Source organism: Gadus chalcogrammus, chromosome 7, assembly GCF_026213295.1.
Source record: "Gadus chalcogrammus isolate NIFS_2021 chromosome 7, NIFS_Gcha_1.0, whole genome shotgun sequence".
Taxonomy (NCBI): Eukaryota; Metazoa; Chordata; class Actinopteri; order Gadiformes; family Gadidae; genus Gadus; species Gadus chalcogrammus.
Genome location: NC_079418.1, coordinates 28,773,191 through 28,796,265, shown reverse-complemented (window position 1 = coordinate 28,796,265; position 23,075 = coordinate 28,773,191). Strand labels below are relative to the sequence as shown.

The 23,075-nt window shown below is 50.6% G+C and overlaps 1 protein-coding gene across 2 annotated transcripts; it reads left to right on the top strand.

Annotated features, from left to right (window-relative positions):
- Positions 1–470: 470 nt before the first annotated feature.
- Positions 471–21,898, top strand: nup98 (nucleoporin 98 and 96 precursor). 2 transcript variants are annotated; one of them, XM_056595065.1, is made up of 35 exons: positions 471–644; positions 2,080–2,191; positions 2,562–2,657; positions 2,818–3,003; positions 3,127–3,275; positions 3,467–3,574; positions 3,815–3,995; positions 4,331–4,563; positions 4,741–4,881; positions 5,051–5,183; positions 5,288–5,380; positions 5,719–5,859; positions 6,005–6,138; positions 6,257–6,444; positions 6,887–7,003; positions 7,128–7,320; positions 7,775–7,889; positions 8,268–8,381; positions 8,659–8,797; positions 9,401–9,578; positions 10,015–10,176; positions 11,354–11,590; positions 11,993–12,119; positions 12,717–12,997; positions 13,442–13,620; positions 13,929–14,209; positions 14,798–15,082; positions 16,002–16,159; positions 16,693–16,833; positions 17,160–17,320; positions 17,984–18,205; positions 19,489–19,730; positions 20,181–20,335; positions 20,811–20,922; positions 21,487–21,898. In XM_056595065.1, the coding sequence occupies exons 2-35, from the start codon at positions 2,113–2,115 to the stop codon at positions 21,690–21,692; spliced, it is 5,667 nt and encodes a 1,888-aa protein (XP_056451040.1). In that variant the 5' UTR covers positions 471–644; positions 2,080–2,112; the 3' UTR covers positions 21,693–21,898. The 2 variants fall into 2 exon arrangements, with proteins under 2 accessions (XP_056451040.1, XP_056451039.1); XM_056595064.1 differs by having other exon boundaries at positions 5,716–5,859.
- The last annotated feature ends 1,177 nt before the right edge of the window (positions 21,899–23,075 follow it).

The window sequence follows — 23,075 nt, the reverse complement described above, 5'->3', positions numbered from 1 at the left end:
GGGGGAGACAGAGCAAAGCACATGTAGGGTACGGCCAAGGCCGTAACGCTTAGAATACGTTAATATTACACGTTGTGTTCTATTATTCGCCTTTGAGCTCCAGGATTATTCATCTGTGGCAGCCAACGTAGATTCATCTCAATGAGATCAAGATTGGCTTGAAAAGCTTTCTCATGAATTAAATTGAACTTAACTTTAAAAAAAAAAAGCTCCCCACGAACTCTGCTTGCTCCATGCCACTTTGGTGGCTGCCACTCCACCACCTAGGTGGCATTAACTGGGCTCCTCCAACAATCAGGAGACAGGGTGATGTTGTTAGTGTTCTTACATCTGTGTTTCTTCAACAGTTAAAGCAGTAGAGAGCAGTTGCAGAGAAATTAAAGCATCCTAAATTATCCGTCAAAGGCTCGCCAAAGAAATCTCGCGAGACGATAGTATAGTGACGTACGTGTTATGTGTTTTACGTGTTATGCTGCGCCGTGACGTTGTTTGGCTGCAGTTTTCCCTCCTCGCTGAGAAAGCTATCCGGCAATGCTGTTTGGCTAGCTAAGGAGAATTTGAATCGTTAACGATATTGAATTTTATCTTCCATATTGTGGTGAACGTACGACAATAATTAGACGCAAATCCGAAGGTTATTAAGGGTATGTAGACCAACTAATGTATCCCTCTCAATGCGTTGTTTTGGTGTCGTTGACGTAGCTACATCGTTTAGCATCAACGCTAGTTTAAGCTTAACTACTTGATAACGCACTTTATTTACTTGGTTGCGAACCGTCAATTCAAAATTCAGATGGAAGATGAACTTGTATTTACCTTGCAAACGTTTTTAATGCTTAATGATCACTTATATTATGAGTGAAACTAGATTAGTATTTTGGTGTACAGAGCCATGCTAGCTTTTCGTTAGCCATAGTCCACTATGTTAACTTGAGTTGAGCATGGGAAGTCTTCCACTCATCGTATCAGCCTTAATGTTTATCTTGGCAGCAATGGAAATCCTTTTTCTTCCTTACACCAAACAACTTAAAGCTAGGAAATACAATTTGCGTAAATGATGTTATGGAAGCTCGAACCACTAGTAAATAACACGTGGAAGAGAATGGTATGAACATATTTATTTGCTGAAGAATAATAAGTTATCAGTTTTAAGGTCAATTCAATTGTATTTTTATAGACCTTAGTCACAGTAAATCTCAAAGGGTTTTGTATTCCATATATTTTTGACAGCCCTTCAACCGAGGGATGGGAAGGAGAGCAAAGGGGGCCATAATCATGCATTGTATGACAAGCAAAATTGTAGAACAAATAAATAAAGAAAAGAGTGCCAGTGAGCAAGCTGTTAGCCGGCAGCAGTGTCCACAATCTGCATCACCGCAACACACTAAAACAGACAGCATTACAGATAGATGTGGCCTGGTAGACAAGAATCTGCAACCTTTTGTCTGTCACTTCAATACGCTCAAAATACATGAATTTGAAAGAATGCATGCAAAATGTGAAAACTACAATGGTCCAAATGAGACTCAGTATGTCGTTTGAAAAAACTACAACCTCTAGTCTCTGTGGAATTATGTTATAGAGTGCACACCATTGATGCATTCAACTTGAAAGTATTCGGCTGGATTTCGTTGTTTTTTTTCCACTCAGCCCTTGTGGTGTAGACGTGTGCCGCAATTGGACATCCATTATATCCTAAACAAGTTTTTAGCAGCTCTTACATCTGTATCTTTGTTTTCCAACCATGGTAAGCGCACGCAAACTTCCCTGGCTTGGTAGTTGGTAGCTTTCTCTAAACCATGAGAGAAAGCCCATTAAGGAACAAATCTACAAGTTTCGATGCCGTGTTGACACGCCACAGCGCATGCTCATGGACGTGCAGGCCTGCAGCTACAATTCTGTGCAAAGAAAGTGGCTGTATATATGCCGGCCTATTTTTGATATTTTTCTGTGTAGCCTGAAGTCCAGGCATAACTAATAAGAGAAACATTGATTATGTTTCATGTAGATGACGAAAATGTTTTGGTGCTGATGAACGACGTGCCTGTTAATGTGTGCCATTCTTTTCTCTATCCACAGAGCAGGCTTATGCAGTCTTGCTAGCCAATCAAGATGTTCAACAAGTCGTTTGGTGCTCCCTTTGGAGGAGGGACCGGGGGGTTCGGGACCGCGTCTACTTTTGGCCAGCAAAGTAAGTTTTGGCCTTTGAGTTGACAGTAGTTGACCGCAGTGTCCGTAAAATTTGGATCATTCTAAAATAACTGTATTATAGCTCCATGTCAGGCAAAGCAGGCATATTAAAGACATCATTTTGCACTCTAGTAAGTTGGGATGGCGTTTGCTTTTATTGATGACAATTTGTAGAAAAAGTGATATTTGCATTGATCAACTCAGAAAATAATTGTTATTTGCAGCCCTAGAACTGACATTTGTCAGCATGTTGAGGCTACGCAATTGTAACCTGCAAGTGAAAAGTTAATTAACTTTTCGGGCAGATAAATGATAAGATGAATAAACACTAATTAGTGATTGTCCTGTCCTGGCCTCTTTCCCATTTGCAGATGCTGGCTTTGGAACCACTGGAGGATTCGGAGGATCTGCGTTCGGACAGACAGCCACCACTGGGGGCCTATTTGGGGCAACACAAAACAAACCTGGTTTGTCGCCCTTTTTATTTGTACACAAGTTTCCCAAACAGTACTTCATGCAGTGATGGGACAGTGAAGCTTTCGAAATGTCGCTCAATTCTACCATGCTACTGTGTTCTTCCCACTGAGCCTGAGTCAATTCCCTGATATGCTACTGTTCCCTATCCAGGAGGTCTCTTTGGATCCAGTACCTTTAGCCAACCAGTGACGTCCTCCGCCACGAGTGGCTTTGGGTTTGGCGCTGCCGGTGGAACAACCACCAGCCTGTTTGGTAGCACCAACCCCGGAGCAGCCACTGGACTCTTCTCCCAACCCAGCAATGCGTTCGGGGCCAGCAAACCGGCTGCTTTTGGCAGTGAGTGGCGACAAATATGATATTTTCCAAATATCATCCCCAATGTGTGCTGTCGGCCCACCGGCTCTTTAGTCCTTTCGTATTTGTTGATGGCACGTACGTACGCACGCTCTTCTTCCCCAGCATTCGGGACCAGCACAGCGAGCAGCGGAGGTCTGTTTGGGGCCACAAACACCGCCTCCAACCCGTTTGGGGGCGCCGCCACGGGCTCCCTGTTTGGAGCGTCTGGGTTCACCGCGGCCCAGCAACCAGGAACGGCCCTCAAATTCAATGTGAGGATCTCCCATGAGCCACGCACCTTCCGGTCGGACCCCGAGTCAAGAAGTCTCAGCGATCCCATCGGTGGAGCGTGTTGTCGTCTGCGTCTTCGGGACATCCCAACCATACTCGCCTGTATTAAGAGATACTTTCAACAAGGTGTAGTTGAACGAATAATGGATGCATACCTTTTTCCCCCCTGCAGCCCCCGACAGGAAGTGACACGATGGTGAAGAGCGGTGTGACGACGAGCATCAACACCAAGCACCAGTGCATCACCGCCATGAAGGAGTACGAGAACAAGTCCCTCGAGGTGGGTCAGGAAGGCCCCGTGGACCGAGCAACACACACGCGTGAAAAAAAAAAACGTCCTCCCAACATTTGTGCACTGCGGGAAAGCGCTTTGTTTGGTGGAAAAAAAATATGTGGGTTGCGCCGGCAAAAGAGTCGTGCACGGGTCGCTGCCTGGTGACGAGGATCTTCTTATGCGTGCTGCTGAAGTGGCGGGGGTCACGTCCCTGAGGGTGAACTCGTCTCGTGTCTTGTTGTGCAGGAGCTGCGTCTGGAGGACTACCAGGCAGGCAGGAAGGGCCCCACCAACCCCATGGCAGCGGCGACGGGCGGGCTGTTTGGAGCTGCGGCTCCCGCCACCTCCACCGCAGCCACGGGGCTGTTTGGCTCCGCAGCCGCCAACACGGGCTTCTTTGGACAGGCCAAGACCGGCTTCGGCGCCAGTGAGTCGATTGAGTCTTCATCATGTGATTGGGTTTAGGATGGTGGCGTGTTGTGTCTTTGCACGTATGTAAAACAGTGGTGAGTGTTCTGGGTACGTCTTGAAATGAAGGCGTTCACTGTTTGACTGTCAAGATTTAAAGTTTTAACAAAATATGTCTTTCCTCTTCATGATGCAGAAGGGAAACGGTATTAAATTATTAATTGAATAATCTAAATCAAAGTAAAATACCGCTGCATTGACTATTCCCTAATACTGCTCCTACCATTACTTGAGGCCCCACTCCTTCCGATCTGTCTCCATGTTTCTCAAACTGTCCTGATGTTTCCTGTGCAGGTGCCGGTGGGTTTGGGGCGGCCACTGGGAGCCTGTTCGGCCAGCAGACCCCACAGCAACAGCAGCAGCAGGCGCAGCAGCAACAGCAGCAGGCACAGCAGCAGCAGCAACAGCAGCAGCAGGCTGCGGCCGCCAGCCTCTTTAAGCCCTTTGGTCAGACCACCACTGCACAGAACCCAGGCTTCTCCTTCGGCAATACCAACACCATGGGCCAGGCCAACACCAGCACTATGGTGAGTCCTCATAATGCGCTGCCGTCTCTCACACCTATCTATCCCAAGAAATCCTGTGGAGTCGAACGAATGCGTTATCATTTTTGGTTCAATCGAACCGCATGCATTAATACAGCCGTGAGCTGATTCTGAAAGCACAAGCGGTGCGCGTGACCCGGTCGTGTCCTCTCCTCTCAGGGTTTGTTTGGCAACACCGTGGCCTCCCAGGCGGGGGGGCTGTTTGGTGCCGCGGCCCCGGCCAGCGCGCCCACGGGCTTCGGCGCGGCCACCGGGCTGTTTGGACAGACCAACACTGGGTTCGGCGCCGTCGGCACACAGGTACGACGAACGGAGTGGCATATACCTCGTGAAATGCATGTTGTCCTTCAGAAGGCCCGGTGATTAAAGTCTGCCGTCGTACAGCGAACACCATGCATACACGATTCTGTACCAGGCACAAGTCAAGCGACCTCGTCTGACATGCGTCCGTCCTCGTCTTCTCAAACAGAGCCTGTTTGGAAACAAGCCGGCTGGCTTCGGCGCGACCACAACCAGCACCCCCTCGTTCGGTACCAGCAGCAGTCTGTTTGGCAACAAGCCGGCCCTGACGCTGGGCACGGGAGCCAACACGTCCGCCTTTGGTAAGCGGGGGCAGGCGTGACACCAGCGCTGACCCTGATCGGCCTTAATGGGTCAAAGGATTGAGTTCTCCCTGATGACCACGCTGTGCTTTTGCCGGTTGCAGGGTTTGGTGCCAACCCGACGGGTGGGGGTCTGTTTGGTAACAAGGCGGCGCCGGGGGGCCTTGGGACGGGCCTGGGAGCTGGCTTTGGAGCAGGTAACCGTAGATGCACCGCTAGGTTGGATGGGGGTTTTGTGTATTAAACCATAACCTTATCCAGACATGCCATGTCTATGATGTATTTACATTAGTAGGGTAATTGAGCAGATGTTTCCACGTCGTAGAAATGTTAATATGTATCAGAAAAACACATTCACTAGAAAGGCATTGCATTATGAGATCAGCTGTTTTTCTCCGTAGTAAGGAAAACGTGTGTGTGTGTGTGTGTGTGTGTGTGTGTGTGTGTGTGTGTGTGTGTGTGTGTGTGTGTGTGTGTGTGTGTGTGTGTGTGTGTGTGTGTGTGTGTGTGTGTGTGTGTGTGTTCCCCCCAGCAGTAGGCACGGCCCAGACGTCGTTGTTTGGCAACACCCAGAACAAGCTCGGCACCACTCTAGGAGCCATGGGAGGCTTCGGTGCTGGAGGGTTTAACACCGGAGCCAGCACCCTAGGCTTCGGCGCCCCACAGCAGCCCGTCGGTCAGTGCCCCCCCCCCACCTCTCCAGTCGACAGCATCCACCTCTCCCTTCATAATCAGTTTCTTAGTCGCTCGGTGCCTCTGTTTTGCTCTCATTCTGCGAGTGTTTTTTAGAAGGATGCGTGTGTTTGTCGTTGCCCCTCCAGCGCTGACCGACCCCAACGCCGCCGCCGCCCAGCAGGCGGTGCTGCAGCAGCAGATCAACGCGCTGGCGTACTCGCCCTTCGGGGACTCCCCCCTGTTCCGGAACCCCCTGTCCGACCCAAAGAAGAAGGAGGAGGTGGGTCGCGCTTCCTTCGCTGTACAAGCGAACAAGATTTATTTGTTTTTTAACGGCGATCAAATAATAATTTTTATTTTAAATGTAAATCGTCACTTCGTCAACCCATCGTTCGCAGCGATTGAAGCCGACCAATCCGACGGCTCAGAAGGCTCTGACCACGCCCACCCACTACAAGCTCACCCCGCGGCCCGCCACCAGAGTCCGGCCCAAGGCGCTGACCTCGTCGGGGGCTTCCAAGTCCCAGCTGTTTGACGGGTTGGACGATGACGAGCCCTCCCTCACCAACGGAGCCTTTGTGCCCAGGTACGGACCGCCACTGGCCCCCACCGTACACCTCGCACGCACGGAGACTCCGGTCCAGGTCACAACCAGGGCGTCCGCAGGCGTGCCACCATTTATTACGTGGATTTTTCTGAGGTTGCATCGGTGCTGTAACCGTCATATGTTATCAGGGTGCAGCCCAAAGAAATTATGCTCTCTTCCGTCATCCTCTCTTCCAGCAAACCATGTAACATTTAGAATAAGTCTTGTTCTGTGCTTAATTTAATCAGTGGCCATCTTTTTGTCCCCCAAAAAGTATTGGTTCTGCTCTATATTTATGGTTGCTGTGTGTGTGTGTGTGTGTTCTGTCCACCGATAGAAAGCGTCAAGAAGCTGTGTTTGTATTTGTTCTGCCCTTTATTTATGGATGCTTTATTTACTATCAACCATTCTGTGTGTGCGTGTGTGTTCTGTCCGCCAATAGAAAGAGCATCAAGAAGCTGGTGCTGAAGAACCTCAACAGCAGCCTGTACAGCAGCCCCATCAACAGAGACACCGACGACCTGGCCTCGCCCTCGGAGTACCCTCACAACGGCCACAGGTACACACACACACACACACACACCACACACACGGCTCTTCCCTCCGAGGCGGTGCTCTTGTAATCGTGTCATCTCACGGCTGGCCTACAGTTGCCTTTAATCCAATCCTTCCCCTTCCCCCAGCCACATGATGGACGATCAGGACGACCTCCGGGACATGGTGGTCGGCGGGGAGAAGGCGGAGGAGGACCTGGAGGTCACCCAGTTCTACGTGAACCCCATCTCCAAGCCCATCCCGCAGGGTCGCTCTCAGGCTGCCCTGCAGGACACCATCTGTGAGCTGAACATGCAGCGGGCGGTCAGGAACGGCCCCGAGGTAAACGCACTGGAGGTCCCGACTAGGACGGTGGCTGAAGGGTCTGCCCAATGGTCCATTGTTCAAAATCATTTTTTTTTGGATACCCCTTAATCACCATTACAGTCTCAAAGGGCTTAACAGGCCAAGTATGTATGACACCTCCCTTCACCCAAGCCCCCAAAAGGGCAAGTAAAAAGTCCCTTAAATCAGCAAGGAAGAAATCTTGAGAAGAAACGCTTAGTAGGGGATCCCTCCCTCCAGCGATGGTCAGGAGTGCAATGGGTGCCATAATTGACATGCAGGTAGATGCATGCAAAACATAACATTAAATTGATGAACGGGTGCTGGCCGGTTAACCATGAGGAGAGTCCAGGCATACAGTCACCGGAACACGCTAGAACAGGCAGAATAGACTGGTGTTGAACCCTTGGTTGTTGTAGAAAATAATGATGGATGACTCTGTGCTCCACAGCTGAGCTGTGAGGATGTGTCCGTGTCTCTGGGAGAGGACTCGCTTCAAGGGGAACGTGAGGAGGAAGAGGAGGAGGAAGCGGTGGAGGACCTTCAGATGGCTCCTCATCCAGCCGGTCAGTGTTCTTCTTCTCTCTGTTCACACACAGACGCACACCTTTTTATCGATTTAATACGGTTGTGTGGCTGGTTGGACCCATCCACCACCCTAACCCTTTGCCCAAATGATTAACCGCTTTGAATTCAACAGTTTTAGGCCCAATCCAATTTCTACCCCTTACCCCTTCCCCTTACCCCTTCCCTTTCCCCTTACCTCTACAAAAAAAGGGGGAGGGGTAAGGGGTAGAAATGGGATTGGGCCTTAGTCTGTAGTCTCTTGGATTCTAATTGAGTTGTAATACCCTGTTTCTTATGACTGACTAAATGCATGGCATCAGCGTGGAAGCCATTCTTTTAAGTTTGATACGAACACATCTCTCTGTTCGTTGCTACAGGCATAGTGCTGTCTCGTGTGGGGTACTACACTATCCCGTCCATGGACGAGCTGGCCGAGATGGTCGATAACAACGGACAGTGTGTGGTGGAGAACTTCACCATCGGCAGGAAAGGTAATGACGCATCTACCTAGATAATGTATGCAAACCATCCATGAGAGTATTTGGTTGTCATTCTAGTTTTAGTCTCCACTGGTGTGTCCAAAATGAAAAGCCATTTTACAGCACTGCTTTTAATGTATTGTATTTCAAATGATGGATGAGTGAGTCAATTGGTAATTCTGTAATTTTTCGTTAATATTCATAATATACGCATCTAAAAGAAAATCAATGGATGTCATTTGCCGGTGATGGATTGCCTGCATGCTTCATCGTCTCGTGCTCCCTGTAGGCTACGGTTCTGTGTTCTTCTGCGGGGTGGTGAACGCGACTGGGCTGAACCTGGACGAGATCGTCCACTTCAGACGCAAGGAGGTCATCGTCTACCCGGACGACAAGAATAAGCCCGCCCAGGGGGAGGGTCTCAACAGGTGAGTGACCCGCTGCAGGGTGCCCTTATCTTGGCTCGCTGGGCATGTTGGGCACGTTTATCTATGTCAAGATTAAGGCCCAATCCCATTTCTACCCCTTACCCCTCCCCCTTGTTTTGAAGGGGTATGGGGAAGGGGAAGGGGTACGCCTTCCCCATACCCCTTTAAAACAAGGAGAAGGGGGAGGGGTAAGGGGTAGAAATGGGATTGGGCCTAAGACACAAAAATACACAAAGATGCTTTATGGATAGTGTTAAATAGTTAGGGGGATTATGAAATATTTTTGTGCTTCCTTACTGTTACTGACTGGAGATCTGAAGATTCGTATGTTTCTTTTACAATTCAATAGTTAAATAAAGATGTGAATATCTATTCATGCATCAATTAATCTCAACACAGGTCTGGCCTAAATGAAAGAGCACTTTATATGTTGACTGCTTCCAATGTTGTGTTGGTCATACTAGTATAGAATGATTTATAACTTGTTTAGTGAAAATAAAAAAAATAAAAAATTGCATACTAAATCAGTCAGGCTAAGACTGCTGTAGTCTCTGTTCTGGCTTTCTCTCTGAGTCACTAACGCGCTCTCCCCTCCCCCCAAAGACGTGCCGAGGTGACGCTGGACGGCGTGTGGCCCAACGACAAGACCACCTGCACCCAGATCAAGAGCCCCGAGCGGCTGGGAGACATGAACTACGAGGGCCGTCTGGAGAGCGCCTCGCGCAAGCAGGGGGCCCGCTTCCTGGAGTACCGCCCCGAGACCGGCTCCTGGGTGTTCGAGGTGAGGGGCCGCAAGCGCTCTTAAAACGCCTCTGTTGGGGCTGTTTGTCCAAACGGGCTTCGAGGACCTCGACAGGCCAGCCTAGCACCAGTGATGTTTGAGTCCCTTTTTAACAAGGGGTACTCAACCACCGGTCCGCGGACCGGTACCGGGCAGCCGAGCATTGGCCACTGGGCTGCAGAGAATAAGAAATAAAGCCTTCCCGAAAAGATTATTCTTAACAATGGTCCTACAGTATCTGTGTTCATTAGATTAGATAAGACAGGCATATAATGGTTTCTGTCCTGGTCGCTGCACTAGCGACCCCTACTGGTTGGTCGGGACGCCTACACCCTCCCTGCGTATTTGAAAATATTTCAAATATGTTGGCGGGCCTCAGTAATATAAATGTTGAGGAACCCTGTCCTAAAGCACACCTTTCTCCTCACCTCACCAGGTCGTCCACTTCTCCAAATACGGCCTCCAGGACTCTGACGAGGAGGAGGACGTGCCGTCCAAAGCCGATCCCAAGAAGCTGAAGACGATGCCGTCGCTTCCCCCCTCCAAGCTGCTCCAGCAGCTCCCCCCCTCGCAGCTGCAGGGGGCGCCAAAGGCTCAGGTAGACGGAGCTGCCGGTGTCCACCCACATCTCTGACATCAACATCATTTGAGTATAGGTCTTAGGGGAGCAATCCTCACCCAGAATACTAGAGGAATGAAGGAAGATTGATGGTTTTAATATGAACAACTACAGGCATCCGGCTCACCGGACTTCATTTCATTTGTGTGCATGGAAGGGGTGTGTGTGTGTGTGTGTATGTGTACGAGGTTTGGGTGAAGTGCTCCCTTGATTACGATTGGGAATTCATCTTGCCACATTGTGTCTGGTTTTATGGCATTAAAAAAGCCTATTTTCTTTTCTGATGCCTTCGAACCCACTTTGGGCTATGAATGCTGTATATTTTACCATGTTTGTTAACTGAGTTAATTAATTGATTTTAACTTCATCTTGGTCAATGATGGATGATAACAAAACGGCTGATTTGGATGAAGTGCCTTTATGTCTTAAATGCAAGCTAAAGTAGATATTTTTGCTGTTCTAAAACGCTTTGCGTTTCCATGTGGATGACATGACGGGTTGCAATTGTAGACTATACTTAAATTAATCTTTAAGTTAATTTTCAAGCGGAATGGATGGGTTGTTAGCTTGCACTGTTTCACAGTAGCTTCAGTATAGATGGGTTTTTTTGGAGATTTTTATAGAACCTTCCATTTTTATTATGCATTCTATTATTGTGACACTTATTCAGAATAAAATGCAAAAAAGTATTTACAAATTTGTACAACAGCTCTGTTACAGGCGTGGTCTAATGTTCCCTAGATGGCCTTTTTGGCTGTCGATGAACCAGATATTTTTGTATATTTATTCCAGATTTTACATGTTACATTATCATGCATAAGCTGCAATTCAAATAACTGGAAGGAGAAATATATACATTTGTACGACCAATGTCTGTGGTGTTAAGTTGTCATGATATTGATCCCGATACCAAGGGTTAATGAAATAAAGTTACTGAAGTGAACCTTCACACGCTGGTCTGTTAGCTCTGTTTCACTTCATTACATTTGAGCTTTACTCTATACATGTCATATTCTATACGAAGATACTGCTACATACTTGTGTGCTAGAAACTGAACATACCTCTATGATCGTTCACACACCTCTCTGTGTGCGTTGTGTGTTCGTGTGTGTGTGTGTGTGTGTGTGTGTGTGTGTGTGTGGTGTTCTGATCCAGTCCACCGCCATCCAGGAGCTCGCCAGCGGCCTGGCGGAGCTGGACAGCGACATGGCTGACATCACCCAGGGCTCCCTGGCCGACAGCCTGCTGGGAGGGGAGGAGGACTGGGGCTCGGACGCCTTCAGCAGCCGCCTCGCCGGCCTCGCCACGGGCCACGTGCCCTCGGAGCAGGAGCCCGTCTCGGCCTCCAGCCAGATCGCCTCCTCTCTTGGGATCAACCCCCACACCCTCCAGGTACAGCCCGCCGGCGTCACGCACCAGGGGGGGCACCCAGGGGGGCACTCAGCCTTTCCGTTGGGAGTTTGAGTGTTCAGTCAGGTGTCAGTGTTTAGAGAGACTCTACTTTCTGGGGAATTTCAATAAGGGGATTCAATCCATTTAACATGAGATTGACAATTTTTCGTCATACCTAATTATGTATGTTTTACATCCCTCAGGATCCGCCACATGTTTAGTCTTTTACACAGAACTGATTTGTTTGATCTTCTAATAATTAGTGGTTTTGAACATACATTGACGTAAATAAAATAAGCTTGACCACTTTTAATAGAAATGCCCTTGATTTTATAATAGTCACACTGTGCCCTTAAAACTAATATTCTCTGGGCACTAATCTTATTTATTTCCTTCGATCAGATCATGAAGGCTTCTCTGTTTACCGAGGATGACGATGAGGACGACCAGGAGCAGGGGCTGATGAAGAGCGCCGTAGATTCCTCCTCCGGCCGCCGTCTGGTTCCCAGAGTGCAGAACAGGCCCTCGGGTACGCTCCTATGATCTACTTCCCATTTGGGTGGCATGTGGCTCAGGAGGGTAGAACGGGTTCGCTGGCAACCGGAAGGCTGCTAGTTCGATCCCCGGGCCCTCCTGATCCGAGTGTCGAGGTGTCCCTGAGCAAAAGGCCAAACCCTAACCGCTCCCTACGAGCTGGCTGTTGACTTGCATGGTTGACACCGCCGTCTGTGTGAATATCAGGCAGGGATTGTAAAGGTCTTTGAGTGGCTACTGGTTAGAAAAGAACCCTGAAATAGGGTGTGCATTCATAGGCTATGAATGCAGTCCATTTGTTTTCCCTAGCGCTGCTTCTCTGTCCTTCTGAAGGCTGATTATGGTCCCACGTTCACGCTTACGGACAAGTTACTTCCTTGCGGACCCTCCTTGCGTCCACCGCAAGGGCCGGACGTGCGGCTCCCAAAAAATGTAACCTTCCGTCGAGGCGACGCAGCAGCAAGGGCTGTGATTGGTCCGCTCACCTAAACCCGAAGCAGAACCATAAAGGTTCTCGACTGCGTCGAAGCGTCTGCGTTGCGTGAACGTGGGACCCTAATCAGCCCTTAACGCTGCGTCTCTCTCCCACCAGTCGGCGGTCTCCTCCAGGCGCGCTTCTCCTCCGGCCTGTTCGCCCAGGCCCCAGACCCCTCCCTGCGAGACGGCTCTCCCTCCTCGGCCAAGCTCCACCCTTCCCTCTCCCGGGCTTCCCCGGCGAGGGGCCAGACCCCCCGGGGCTTCTCCTGGAGCGCGGCAACCCCCGCGACCTCCTTCCTCCTGCCCGCCCGGGCCCCTGAGCCCTCCATCCGCACCGTGGGGGCCCGCCGGCTCGGCGGCCCCGTGGCCTTGAAGGAGTCCGTCACCCTGGGCAAGGTGGGTGCAGGCAATGGCCCCCCTGGCTGCAGCGGTCTGTTGTCAGGACTCAAAGCTGATTCATAGAATTGATTTAGTATGAAAAATAAGAGGGCGTGAAGTGAACAGATAGAAAAACATTTGAATAACGCTAGAGCTGGCGATTCATTTTTTTTTTTCGTAATTCGAATTTATTGTTTAGGACAATATGTAAAAAAAAAAAAAAAAAAAAGGGTTAGGGTTAGAAAAATTAAATCTAAACTTAAAAAAACTACATATTTTTCATTTTATATTTTTCCTTTATTTATATATTTTTTCTTTTTTCTGCCAAATCGCCCAGCCCTAGAGCTATATTGAGAACCCTATTCCATGTGGGACGTTCCTGCTGGGTCTCCCTGACCTGGTCCGCCCGGTGCTGTGGTTCAGCCTTGCACTAAACAGCCTTGTCCCTGTGGCGTTCCTCAGGGAGCCCTGCTGATGGACGCTGGCCTCTTCATGGGCCGGTCGTTCCGCGTGGGCTGGGGCCCCGGCTGGACGCTGGCCCACTGCGCCCAGCAGATCAGCGCCCCCCACTCCAAGGAGCCCACGCACAAAGGCCACAACGCGGACTTCAGCTTCATGCCTCAAACCGTGCGGAGCAAAACGTACGCATGTACCCGTGCACACACATAACACTCCCCCCTGTGTGTCTTTGGAGCACAGAGGAATGGCCGCCAATGGGATGTTTCGTGAGCCCCCCCCCCGAATTACTTATGGCAACCCACCTATATGGTTGTTAAAATGTCTTTATTAGGTGTAACTCCTTGAGATTAACCAATCTCGTTTTCTTGGGGGTCCTTAACACACACACAACATAGTTCTTAACATCGCACACACGCACGCACGGTTGAATTTGTGGCGGTCGTGGGGTAGTTAACCTGTCCCTCCCTCTCCTCTCCCCCCTTCCCACCAGCCTGACGGACGGCGCCTTCAAGGTGGTGCTGGAGCAGGTGTCGGGCGTGGAGCCCGAGCACGAGAAGGAGGGCGAGGAGGAGGAGGAGGAGATGGAGGGCGAGGAGTCGGCGTCCAGGCTGGCCGTGCTGCAGCGCCCCCTGGAGATCTGTCTGAAGCACAGCACCGTCAGCACGCCGGAGGGGAGCACGTGCCCCCTGGTCCAGCCCCAGCTCGGGGTCTCCGCCCTGCACGAGTACGCCCAGTGGATCAGCAAGCTGCAGCAGAAGGCCGACGGGGACGGTGAGTGACAGAGGGACGTGCTCCCGTATTCTGGGGCGCTGTCACACCAAAATTGTACCGGGGGGCGAAAATGTTACCGCCGGCGCCTACGTAATCTGCGTTCGAATATTCCAAACCTGCCTGCCAACTGATGATCGCGTAGAACGTTGCCTGGCAACGGACGATCGCGTCGAACGATGGCGTCTATTTTGTAAATTAAATTAACACAAGCTAGCTAGGCTACGATACACTTTAAACACTCAGTTTAAAAGCCAAATCCGATTAAACATTTAAATACAATACAAATCTAAACTATGATACACTTTAAACCCTCAGTTTACTAGCTACATTTAATACAATACAATATAAAGTAAAAACAAGCGGTATCTGTATTATGTTATATCGTCTTGATGAGCGCGAATGTTTTTGAAACCCGCCTGGCAACGGACAATCGTCGATCTATTACGTAATGTTTCGAACGCGGATTACGTAGGCGGGTACAATTTTCGGCCCCGGTACAATTTTGGTGTGACGGTGCCTCTAGCGTCTGTACTAGAAGTATTGGAAGGGAATATAGAGTAGGCTGAAGTGTACCCTGTGCTCCTGTAGTGGTGCTGGGCTACTGGGCCGAGGTGTGGACCCTCTGCGAGGCGCTGTGGGGCCGCCTGGGCTCCTCCGAGGCCCTGGACGACGCGGACGACGCCGAGGCCCCCGACGAGTACCTGCAGCAGCTGGAGAGGAGGCGGGCCTTCTCGGCCTGGCTGTCGAGCGGCGCCACGAGCCGCGTGGAGGAGGAGGTGGGCAACGCCGGCAAGGAGAACCACGCCGAGGCCATCTTCAGCTACCTGACCGGCGGCCGCATCAGCATGGCCTGCCGCCTCGCCCAGAAACACGGTAGGGCTCGGGGGGGGGGGGGGGGGGGGGGGGGGTCGGAGTCCCATAGGGCGAGCTGGAGGCCCTCCCAGTTAGTAGGAGGGAGACTCTCTGAATTCAGAGGACTTCTCTGGCGGGCTGTGCAGCGCTGTGACGTGAGACAGCGGAGCTAGAGGGGTTTCGGGACGGGTCCGTAATAGGGATGCACCGAATATTCAGCCGCCGAACATGTTCAGCCGAAAAACATAATGTTCGGTTTCGGCCGAAGGAGTAAAAAGGCCGAACATAATACGCCGAACATTTTCATTTATTTATTAAAAAAAAAAAAAAAAGTTTTACTCATTTATTTAAAGGTACATTGTTCTTAAATTCTTGCTATAATGTCTGCTGGAATGTTAGAAAACGTTCAGTATTAAATAAATATTTTGTATCAAATTTGTAATTGATTTTTTTTTTATAGAAAAGCAAGACAAAAAAGTTTATAAAGGACATTTAATTGTTTGATTTATGCAATGGGGAAAAATTAAAGCAGAATGAATGAAAAACATTAAAAGACACATTCGGTATTCGGTTTTGGCCTTCGGCCAACTGTTTCAGTATATTCGGTTTCGGTTTCGGCCAAGAATTTTCATTTCGGTGCATCCCTATAAGATTATTTTAAACAAAGAGGTATGTTTTTTAGACTGTAGAATACCTACAGCTATCAGTTATAGGATGTCGATGTGATATTGATGACAAACTAATCCCAGACCTAGGCTGGGATCAGTTTGTCCTCCCAGACCTAGGCCTAGTGGTAACTTGGCTCTCCCTAGGGGGAGCCAAGTATTTGCATTCCGTCAACTGTTCAGGCTTTGTGTTGGATGATGTTTGCATAGCCATGCGTTCTAAGTGTGCGTGTGTGTGTGTGTGTGTGTGTGTGTGTGTGTGTGTGTGTCTCCAGGGGAACACCGTATGGCCGTGCTGCTTGCCCAGGCCATGGGCTCCCAGCCCTGCAGGGAGCTGCTGGGCCTGCAGCTGGCCGACTGGTGCCGCATGCAGACGGACTGCCACATCAGCGAGGACCGCCTACGCATCTTCACGCTGCTGGCCGGGAAACCCGTAAGCCCCCCCCTCTCGACTGGTCCTCTCTGCTGGTCCTTTGGCTCTCTGCTGGTCCTTTGGCTCTCTGCTGGTCCTTTGACCCTCTAGTGGTCCTTTGGCCCTAGTGGTCCTTTGGCTCTCTGCTGGTCCTTTGGCTCTCTGCTGGTCCTTTGGCCCTCTAGTGGTCCTTTGGCCCTAGTGGTCCTTTGGCTCTCTAGTGGTCCTTTCGCCCGTTCGTTGTGCCAACTGAGAACTTGAAATTTTCTCCTTAAAAAAAATACACAAAATGTTAAAATCGAAAATCTTAAAATCGAAAAGAATAAAAAAAAAAAATATCTAATAATCCTGCTGTTCATTATTGCAATTTCTACAAAAAAATCGAAATCTCAAAAAAAAAAAATGTAACTAATTGCACAACCTTACTATTTGTTACGTGTGGCTGCGGCCACATTCGGCCCTCCATCCAGGGGCCTTGGCTGGACAGGCAGGGCGTGAGGGCCCCCCCCCCCCCATCGCCTCCCGATCTGACGTTCATTCACCCCCCTCCCCAGGTGTGGCAGTCCTCCGAGTGCCTGGTGAACGTGTGCTCCAGCCTGGACTGGAAGCGCTGCGTGGCCGTCCACCTCTGGTACATGCTGCCCCCCACCGCCTCCGTGGCCGACGCCCTCGCCAAGTACCAGGACGCCTTCCAGGTCGGTGGTCTCGCGCTGTGGTCTCACGCACTTCTTTAAAACTTAACGTGGGCTCTATATAGGTATAGATATCTAAATCTATAGATATAAGGGGTCTAACGATAAAAAAAATAAATAATAATTCGCTAAGCAGCGAAATGAAACGCATATCAAACCTTAAAAATGTCAGTACGAATATGCGTATCATCGCACCCCTAATAGATATAGATATATCTATAGATGGATGGATCCATCTATCTTAATATCTATGTCTGTCTATCCAGTTGTGTATCTAAATGGGTAAAACATGCCCCATGTGTGACTGATGTGTGCCCTCCTCACCTCAGGGTGACGGGGAGACGGGGCGGTACGCCTGCGCTCCTCTGCCCCCCTACCTGGACCCGTCCCAGGGAGCGGACATGGAGGAGGACGAGGACGAGGAGGAGGAGTCGGCCAAGCGGCCGCTCTACGACCTCTGCTTCCACCTGCTCAGGCTGTACAGCGACAGGTAGGCCTCTCGACCCTGATCAACCTGCGCATGGTCGGCGACGGGATCGCTTTTCTTTCATTTTTTTGTTCCTTTTCATTCCATTGCTGTTGGTCGGACTTGATCGTTTTGGAGGAAGAGCAGAGTTTTCTAACCTAAACAACCCGAAAGGTCCCTCCCCTTTTCTACACCTGTGATTGAGGGCCCCCCTGAACCAATGAGGGACGATACACCTTAAGTGGCCAGAGACGAGCCGGGCGTGGACTAAAATCTAGATATTCTAAATCTCCAGTCTTTTCAAACGCGCATTTCACTGCCGGATGGCGCTGCCATTTCTAACTAATTGCACCCAAAAAAACGCTTTTAAATCCTAGACACCTACAGGACCTTTTTAAGCAGCCTAGCAGGCAACCCTTCCAATTCATCCAAAAGCATATCTTCAGGCTTCAACCTTTCCATGGTGTCAATGTACTTATTTGCACTACCTTCATGACACACATGTGTATCATTTATCTTCCATATTACCCATGTGGATACCTTATGTTATCATCTTGTTTATGTTGAAAGTGTATGCTGTGTGTGGGACTTGTTCAAGCTACTGTGCCTTTGAAGTTCCCCTGGGGATCAATAAAGTACACATCTATCTGTCTTGGAACCATGACAACCCTCCCCTCCTCCCACCAGGCACTACAGCCTGCACCAGCTGCTGGACCCCCTGGCGGTCACCTGGGAGCGTCTGGACTACCGGCTGAGCTGGCACCTGTGGGGGGTGCTGGGGGCGCTGCAGTACAGCCACCTGAGCGGCCCGCGCCAGGGCCTGCTGCACGCCAGCTACGCCGCCCAGCTGGAGAGCGCCGGCCTCTGGCACCTGGCCGTCTTCGTCCTGCTGCACATCCCCGACCACGCGTACGTTACCGCGGCAACCCTAACCGAACCGAACCCCACCGGGCGCAAGCCTGGAGGCCCCTTCGGTCGTCGCCGATTGTTTTGGACGTTGCATGACAGGGCGTCCCGGTCGTTAAGTGTTTGTCGTGATTTATTCCCGTGATGGTTGACGGGAGGGGGCAGCGGTATAAGTGTGCTGACCACAGAAACCCGTTCGCAACACGTCAGTACCCGTCGTACTGACCTGCTCGGACAAGAGCTGATACTGATTGGCCGGGTTACTGGCCGGTTATGGTCCCACGTCGACGCAACGCAAGGGTCCACGCAGACGCTTCGACGCAGTCGTGAACCTGTTTTGGTTCTGCGTCGGGTTTTAGCGAGCGGACCAATCACAGCCCTCGCTGCGGCGTCGCCTCGACGCAAGGGTACAATTTTTGGGAGGTGCACGTCAGGCCCTTGTGGTGGACGCAAGGAGGGTCCGCAAGGACGTAAGGGGTCCGTAACCCCCCTTGCGTTACGTCAACGTGGAACCACGACTAAGCCTTTAGTCCTGTGTGTCCATTGTTTTTAAAAACACCCGATTTCACCGTCAGATGCAAAGCAGAAAGACGTGCAGGGATCTCCTCTCCATCCGGTGGTCGGTCTCCTCCCTGGTACGGACCACAGTAGCTGTGTTCGGAATCGTTCCCTATCACGGATATAGTGCACTATATATAGGGTGCTCGCCATTTTGTAGTGGTGTTCGAATTCTCAGTGGTTAATTACATGCACTATATAGTGCACTTAAAATACCCAAAATTTGAGTGTACATACGATGTACCCTACATGTGACTCCCGTATACCACAATGCAATGCGGTCGTGTTTTTCCGGAGAAGGAGCTGAATAACGAATACGTTTAATGATGGAGTCTCCGGCTTTCGTTTAGAATTGTCAACTGAATTCTCGTTTGTTCGTTCCCTATATAGTGCACTATATCATGAACACTATATAGGGAATAGTGAGTGTATGGGGAACGATTTCGAACACAGCTAATGTGTGTATGTTAACACCCTCCCCCCCTCTCTCTCTCTCTCTCTCTCTCTCTCTCTCTCTCTCTCTCTCTCTCTCTCTCTCTCTCTCTCTCTCTCTCTCTCTCTCTCTCTCTCTCTCTCTATCTCTCTCTCTCTCTCTCTCTCTCTCTCTCTTCCTTCTCCCTTTCTCTCTCTCTCCCTCTCTCTCTCTCTCTCTCTCTCTCTCTCTCTCTCTCTCTCTCTCTCTCTCTCTCTCTCTCTCTCTCTCTCTCTCTCCCTCTCTCTCTCTGCAGGCTGCGGGAGCGCGCCGTCAGGGAGATGTTGAGCCTCTACTGCCCCCTGCAGCGCACGGAGGACTCTGACCGCAGGGAGCGCTTCCTCACCGAGAGGCTGCTGCTGCCCGAGCAGTGGCTCCACGAGGCCAAGGCCATGCGGGCCCGCCGCGACGGGGACCGCCACCAGGAGGCGCTGCACCTCTACCAGGCCGGCTCCTGGAACCACTGCCACAAGCTGCTCATCCAGCACCTGGCTTCAGGTAGGCCCGCCGCTGCCGACGCCGCCTCGCCCCATCACAGGCCAAACCAAACGCTCTGTGATGGTACCGAGTCTAGTTCAGCCTGTTCAGGCACACAAGTGGTTGTGATTAGCCTAGTGGTTGTGTCCACCTCGATGTGTGACGGATGATGAACAACGTTTGCTCCAGTCATCCGGGTAGGCTGGTGGACCGATCTGTCCAGCGCACATCTGGGTGGACACGCCCACTTGTGATGTCAGAAGATGCCTGTAAAGACTAATCACACTCACACTGGGGGGTATCATATGTATATGATACCCGATAAAGGTGGTATCACCTTTAAGGAGCGGGTAAAAATGGGGGATTTATTTCAGAAGACTTTTATTGTGAAGTCGAAATTAAAAAAGACAAACGCAACCGCCCACCCACCGAAGCGCTCCTTCTCCCCCCCCCCCCGCCCGCCCTGCCCAGACTGCATCATCAACGACAACCACGCCTACCTGTTGGAGTTCCTGGGCGGCCTGTCCCTCCCCGAGCGCAGCGTCGGCATCCAGGACTGGGACACGGCGGGACGCGTGTACCTGGACTACATCCGGGTCATCCAGAGCCTGCAGGACATCCAGCAGGTACTACCCTACCCGTGTGGCCAAAAGGAATCACAAAGCCGCTAGAACCTGCGTAATGACGTCAAATGTAATCACTCCATTTGCATTCGAGGGGGATCCGGGCGAAGAAGGAGGAACCCAATCCCAATCGTAGCAAGCGATTGGGATTGGGAATGGGCGGGGACTGGAGATGAGGGAGTGAAAGACGAAGAGAGATGTGGGATAACATGAAAGAAAGTCGCCAGATTTACCGCCAGTCGCTAGATAAGCTTTTTAGTCGCCAGAGATGGCCAGAAGTCGCTAAATCTAGCGTCAGCGGCAACACTGCTCCATACCATACCGGCCCTCCGTCCCGGGGGCTGTGGTCCGTCCCGGGGGCTGTGGTCCGTCCCGGGGGCTGTGGTCCGTCCCGGGGGCTGTGGTCCGTCCCGGGGGCTGTGGTCCGTCGGGCCCCGTCCCCTCCCTCATGGCGTCTGTCCTGCTCTCCTCCTCTCAGATGGACAGCCCCGGCTACGAGACGGAGCGCCTCTACACGGAGGTGACCTCGCTCTGCAGCCGCATCCAGCTGCTGCCCTGCACCACCGCCAAGGACTGCCTGGCCCAGTCCGGTAAGACCCGCTCCGACCGGCCAGAACCGGCCGCTCGGTCAGACCCACAATGCAACAGTGGGTGACCGACTGCGGCCGGGCGCTTTTCTTTGGGGGATTGACGTCATTGTTTTTTCATAGATGAAACTCCCTCCTACCGGGTTTTCTTTGTTGCACATATTATGGGATGGTTTTAGCTCGCTGAATCTGAAAACATGATTATAAATGGGCCTAGCATATGTGCAGGTAATATGGTGAGAATATCAACATGAAGTGGGTGGTGCTAACACTTTGAGGAACATGGGCTTGTGCTTCACTTTCGCCTTTTTATATCAATGGCTTTTCATTGGACAGAATTACCACACTTTTATGCAAGTATTCAGATTAACTTCATTTCATTAACGTGGTTTTCAGAATCAAATCGTTTAATTAAAGCGGACAATTATCCCTAACCAATATTTACTAAACGATTACACAATTTTTTGAGAAATTGTCCAATTTCCCCCCTGCGTTCCCACAAAGTACCCCTAAGTACCCCCTACCCCTCTCCTGAGCAGCCCTGACCTAACCTTCTCCCCCCTCCAGAGATGGCCAAGCGCGTGGCCAACATCCTGCGGGTGGTGCTGAGCCTGCAGCAGGCCGAGGAGGGGGGCGCCGACCTCCTCCTCCAGCCGCCCCACGCCAAGCTGACGGCCCTCATCACGCGGCTGCCCATGCCCGAAGACTACGCCCTGGAGGAGCTGCGCGGGCTCACCCAGTCCTACCTCAGGCACCTCATTGACGTCCAGTGACGCGGGCCAACGCAGGAAGACACGGGTGTGTCCTGACACCCGGGCACAGTGAACGGCTACGGCGCCTTTTTCCTTTTTCTTTCTTTTTTTAAAAAAAAAGGGGCCGCGGAGGAGGATTGTTGAGGTTGACGTGATGCAACGCGGGCATGCCCTTGCACTTAACGGGACGCAAGTCACCATGGGAACGACTCAGTCAGAAAGCGTCGTGCTGGGGGGCGGGGGGGATGGGGGGTGGGATGCTGACAGGCGTGTCTGGGGAGAAACGGCCGCTGAGTCCGGGAACTACCACCAAATCATGCAGAACCAAGGACCCTTTTGGATTCGGAGATCGTCTTGACACGTCGGCCATGATTGTTCTGTGTCGTCTTCGGAGTAGGGGGTGAGGAGGCATGTGGCGACCAGATCGGACTGATGGAAAGGTTAGGGATGGACGCTGAAGACTCAAGACTACTGCCCCGACTCTTATACAGCCGCTTGGATATGGTGTCTCTGTTGGAATGGAAATATGTTGTATACCTATCATTCCGTGTGTGTGTGTGTGTGTGTGTGTGTGTGTGTGTGTGTGTGTGTGTGTGTGTGTGTGTGTGTGTGTGTGTGTGTGTGTGTGTGTGTGTGTGTGTGTGTGTGTGTGTGTCCATGGAGATGTTTCGTGAATGCAAAAAAATTAAATCTTGTTATTCATTAGAATGGCGAGCTGTTTTTAGTTCATTAAAGTATATTTTCATTTTCCCACATAGCTCCCCAGAATGTTTCGATTGGCCTGTTGGTTGAGTTGCGTGTGTTTTGTTGCACCGGAGGATGCATGTTTAGTGTGTGTGTAAGCCAAGCATTTAAATGACTTTAAATACGGTTGTATGGTTTGGCTCAACAAGACACTTGGCCACATGATGATGAAAGGAACACGATCGGATTTCTTTGTCAATATGTGAATAGCGATGATCTATCTTTCTATAGAGAATAACTCTTGTATAAAGACAGTTGGACAACTTACGATGTTTATGCTTTTGGATGTTTCCGAGGAGACTCAGTAAAAATTGTAAAATGCGGAAAGGTCTATTTTTGTAGGGTTTTTCTTACTCTTTGGGTGTGCATGCCCTAGCCAGGAAGGAACTTTGTGCGGTTCTAGAGAATGATTTGACGTAAGGTTTCTATTGTATATTGAACATACACTTTTGAGTTTCATTCCATTAGTGTGTTCATAATATATAACATTGCAATGCGTGTTGTGACGTTTGACTTTCAGAAGGTACAACTGGGCTTTTAAACAGCGGCTGTCTGCGATGTATTTACACTTCAGACACGGCCATTTGTACTGAACGCCTCAAAGGGTATTCGTTGGATAGCATCCTGAAGGGTCATTCTAATTGCTGATGTAGTGTTGTC

Bases quoted from the DNA above. Each gene is read 5' to 3' on its own strand.
- nup98 (XM_056595064.1), top strand. From the start codon at position 2,113: ATGTTCAACAAGTCGTTTGGTGCTCCCTTTGGAGGAGGGACCGGGGGG. The intron at 7,321-7,774 runs GTAAACGCACTG...TGTGCTCCACAG, and splicing joins CGGTCAGGAACGGCCCCGAG to CTGAGCTGTGAGGATGTGTC. The intron at 8,798-9,400 runs GTGAGTGACCCG...CTCCCCCCAAAG, and splicing joins CAGGGGGAGGGTCTCAACAG to ACGTGCCGAGGTGACGCTGG.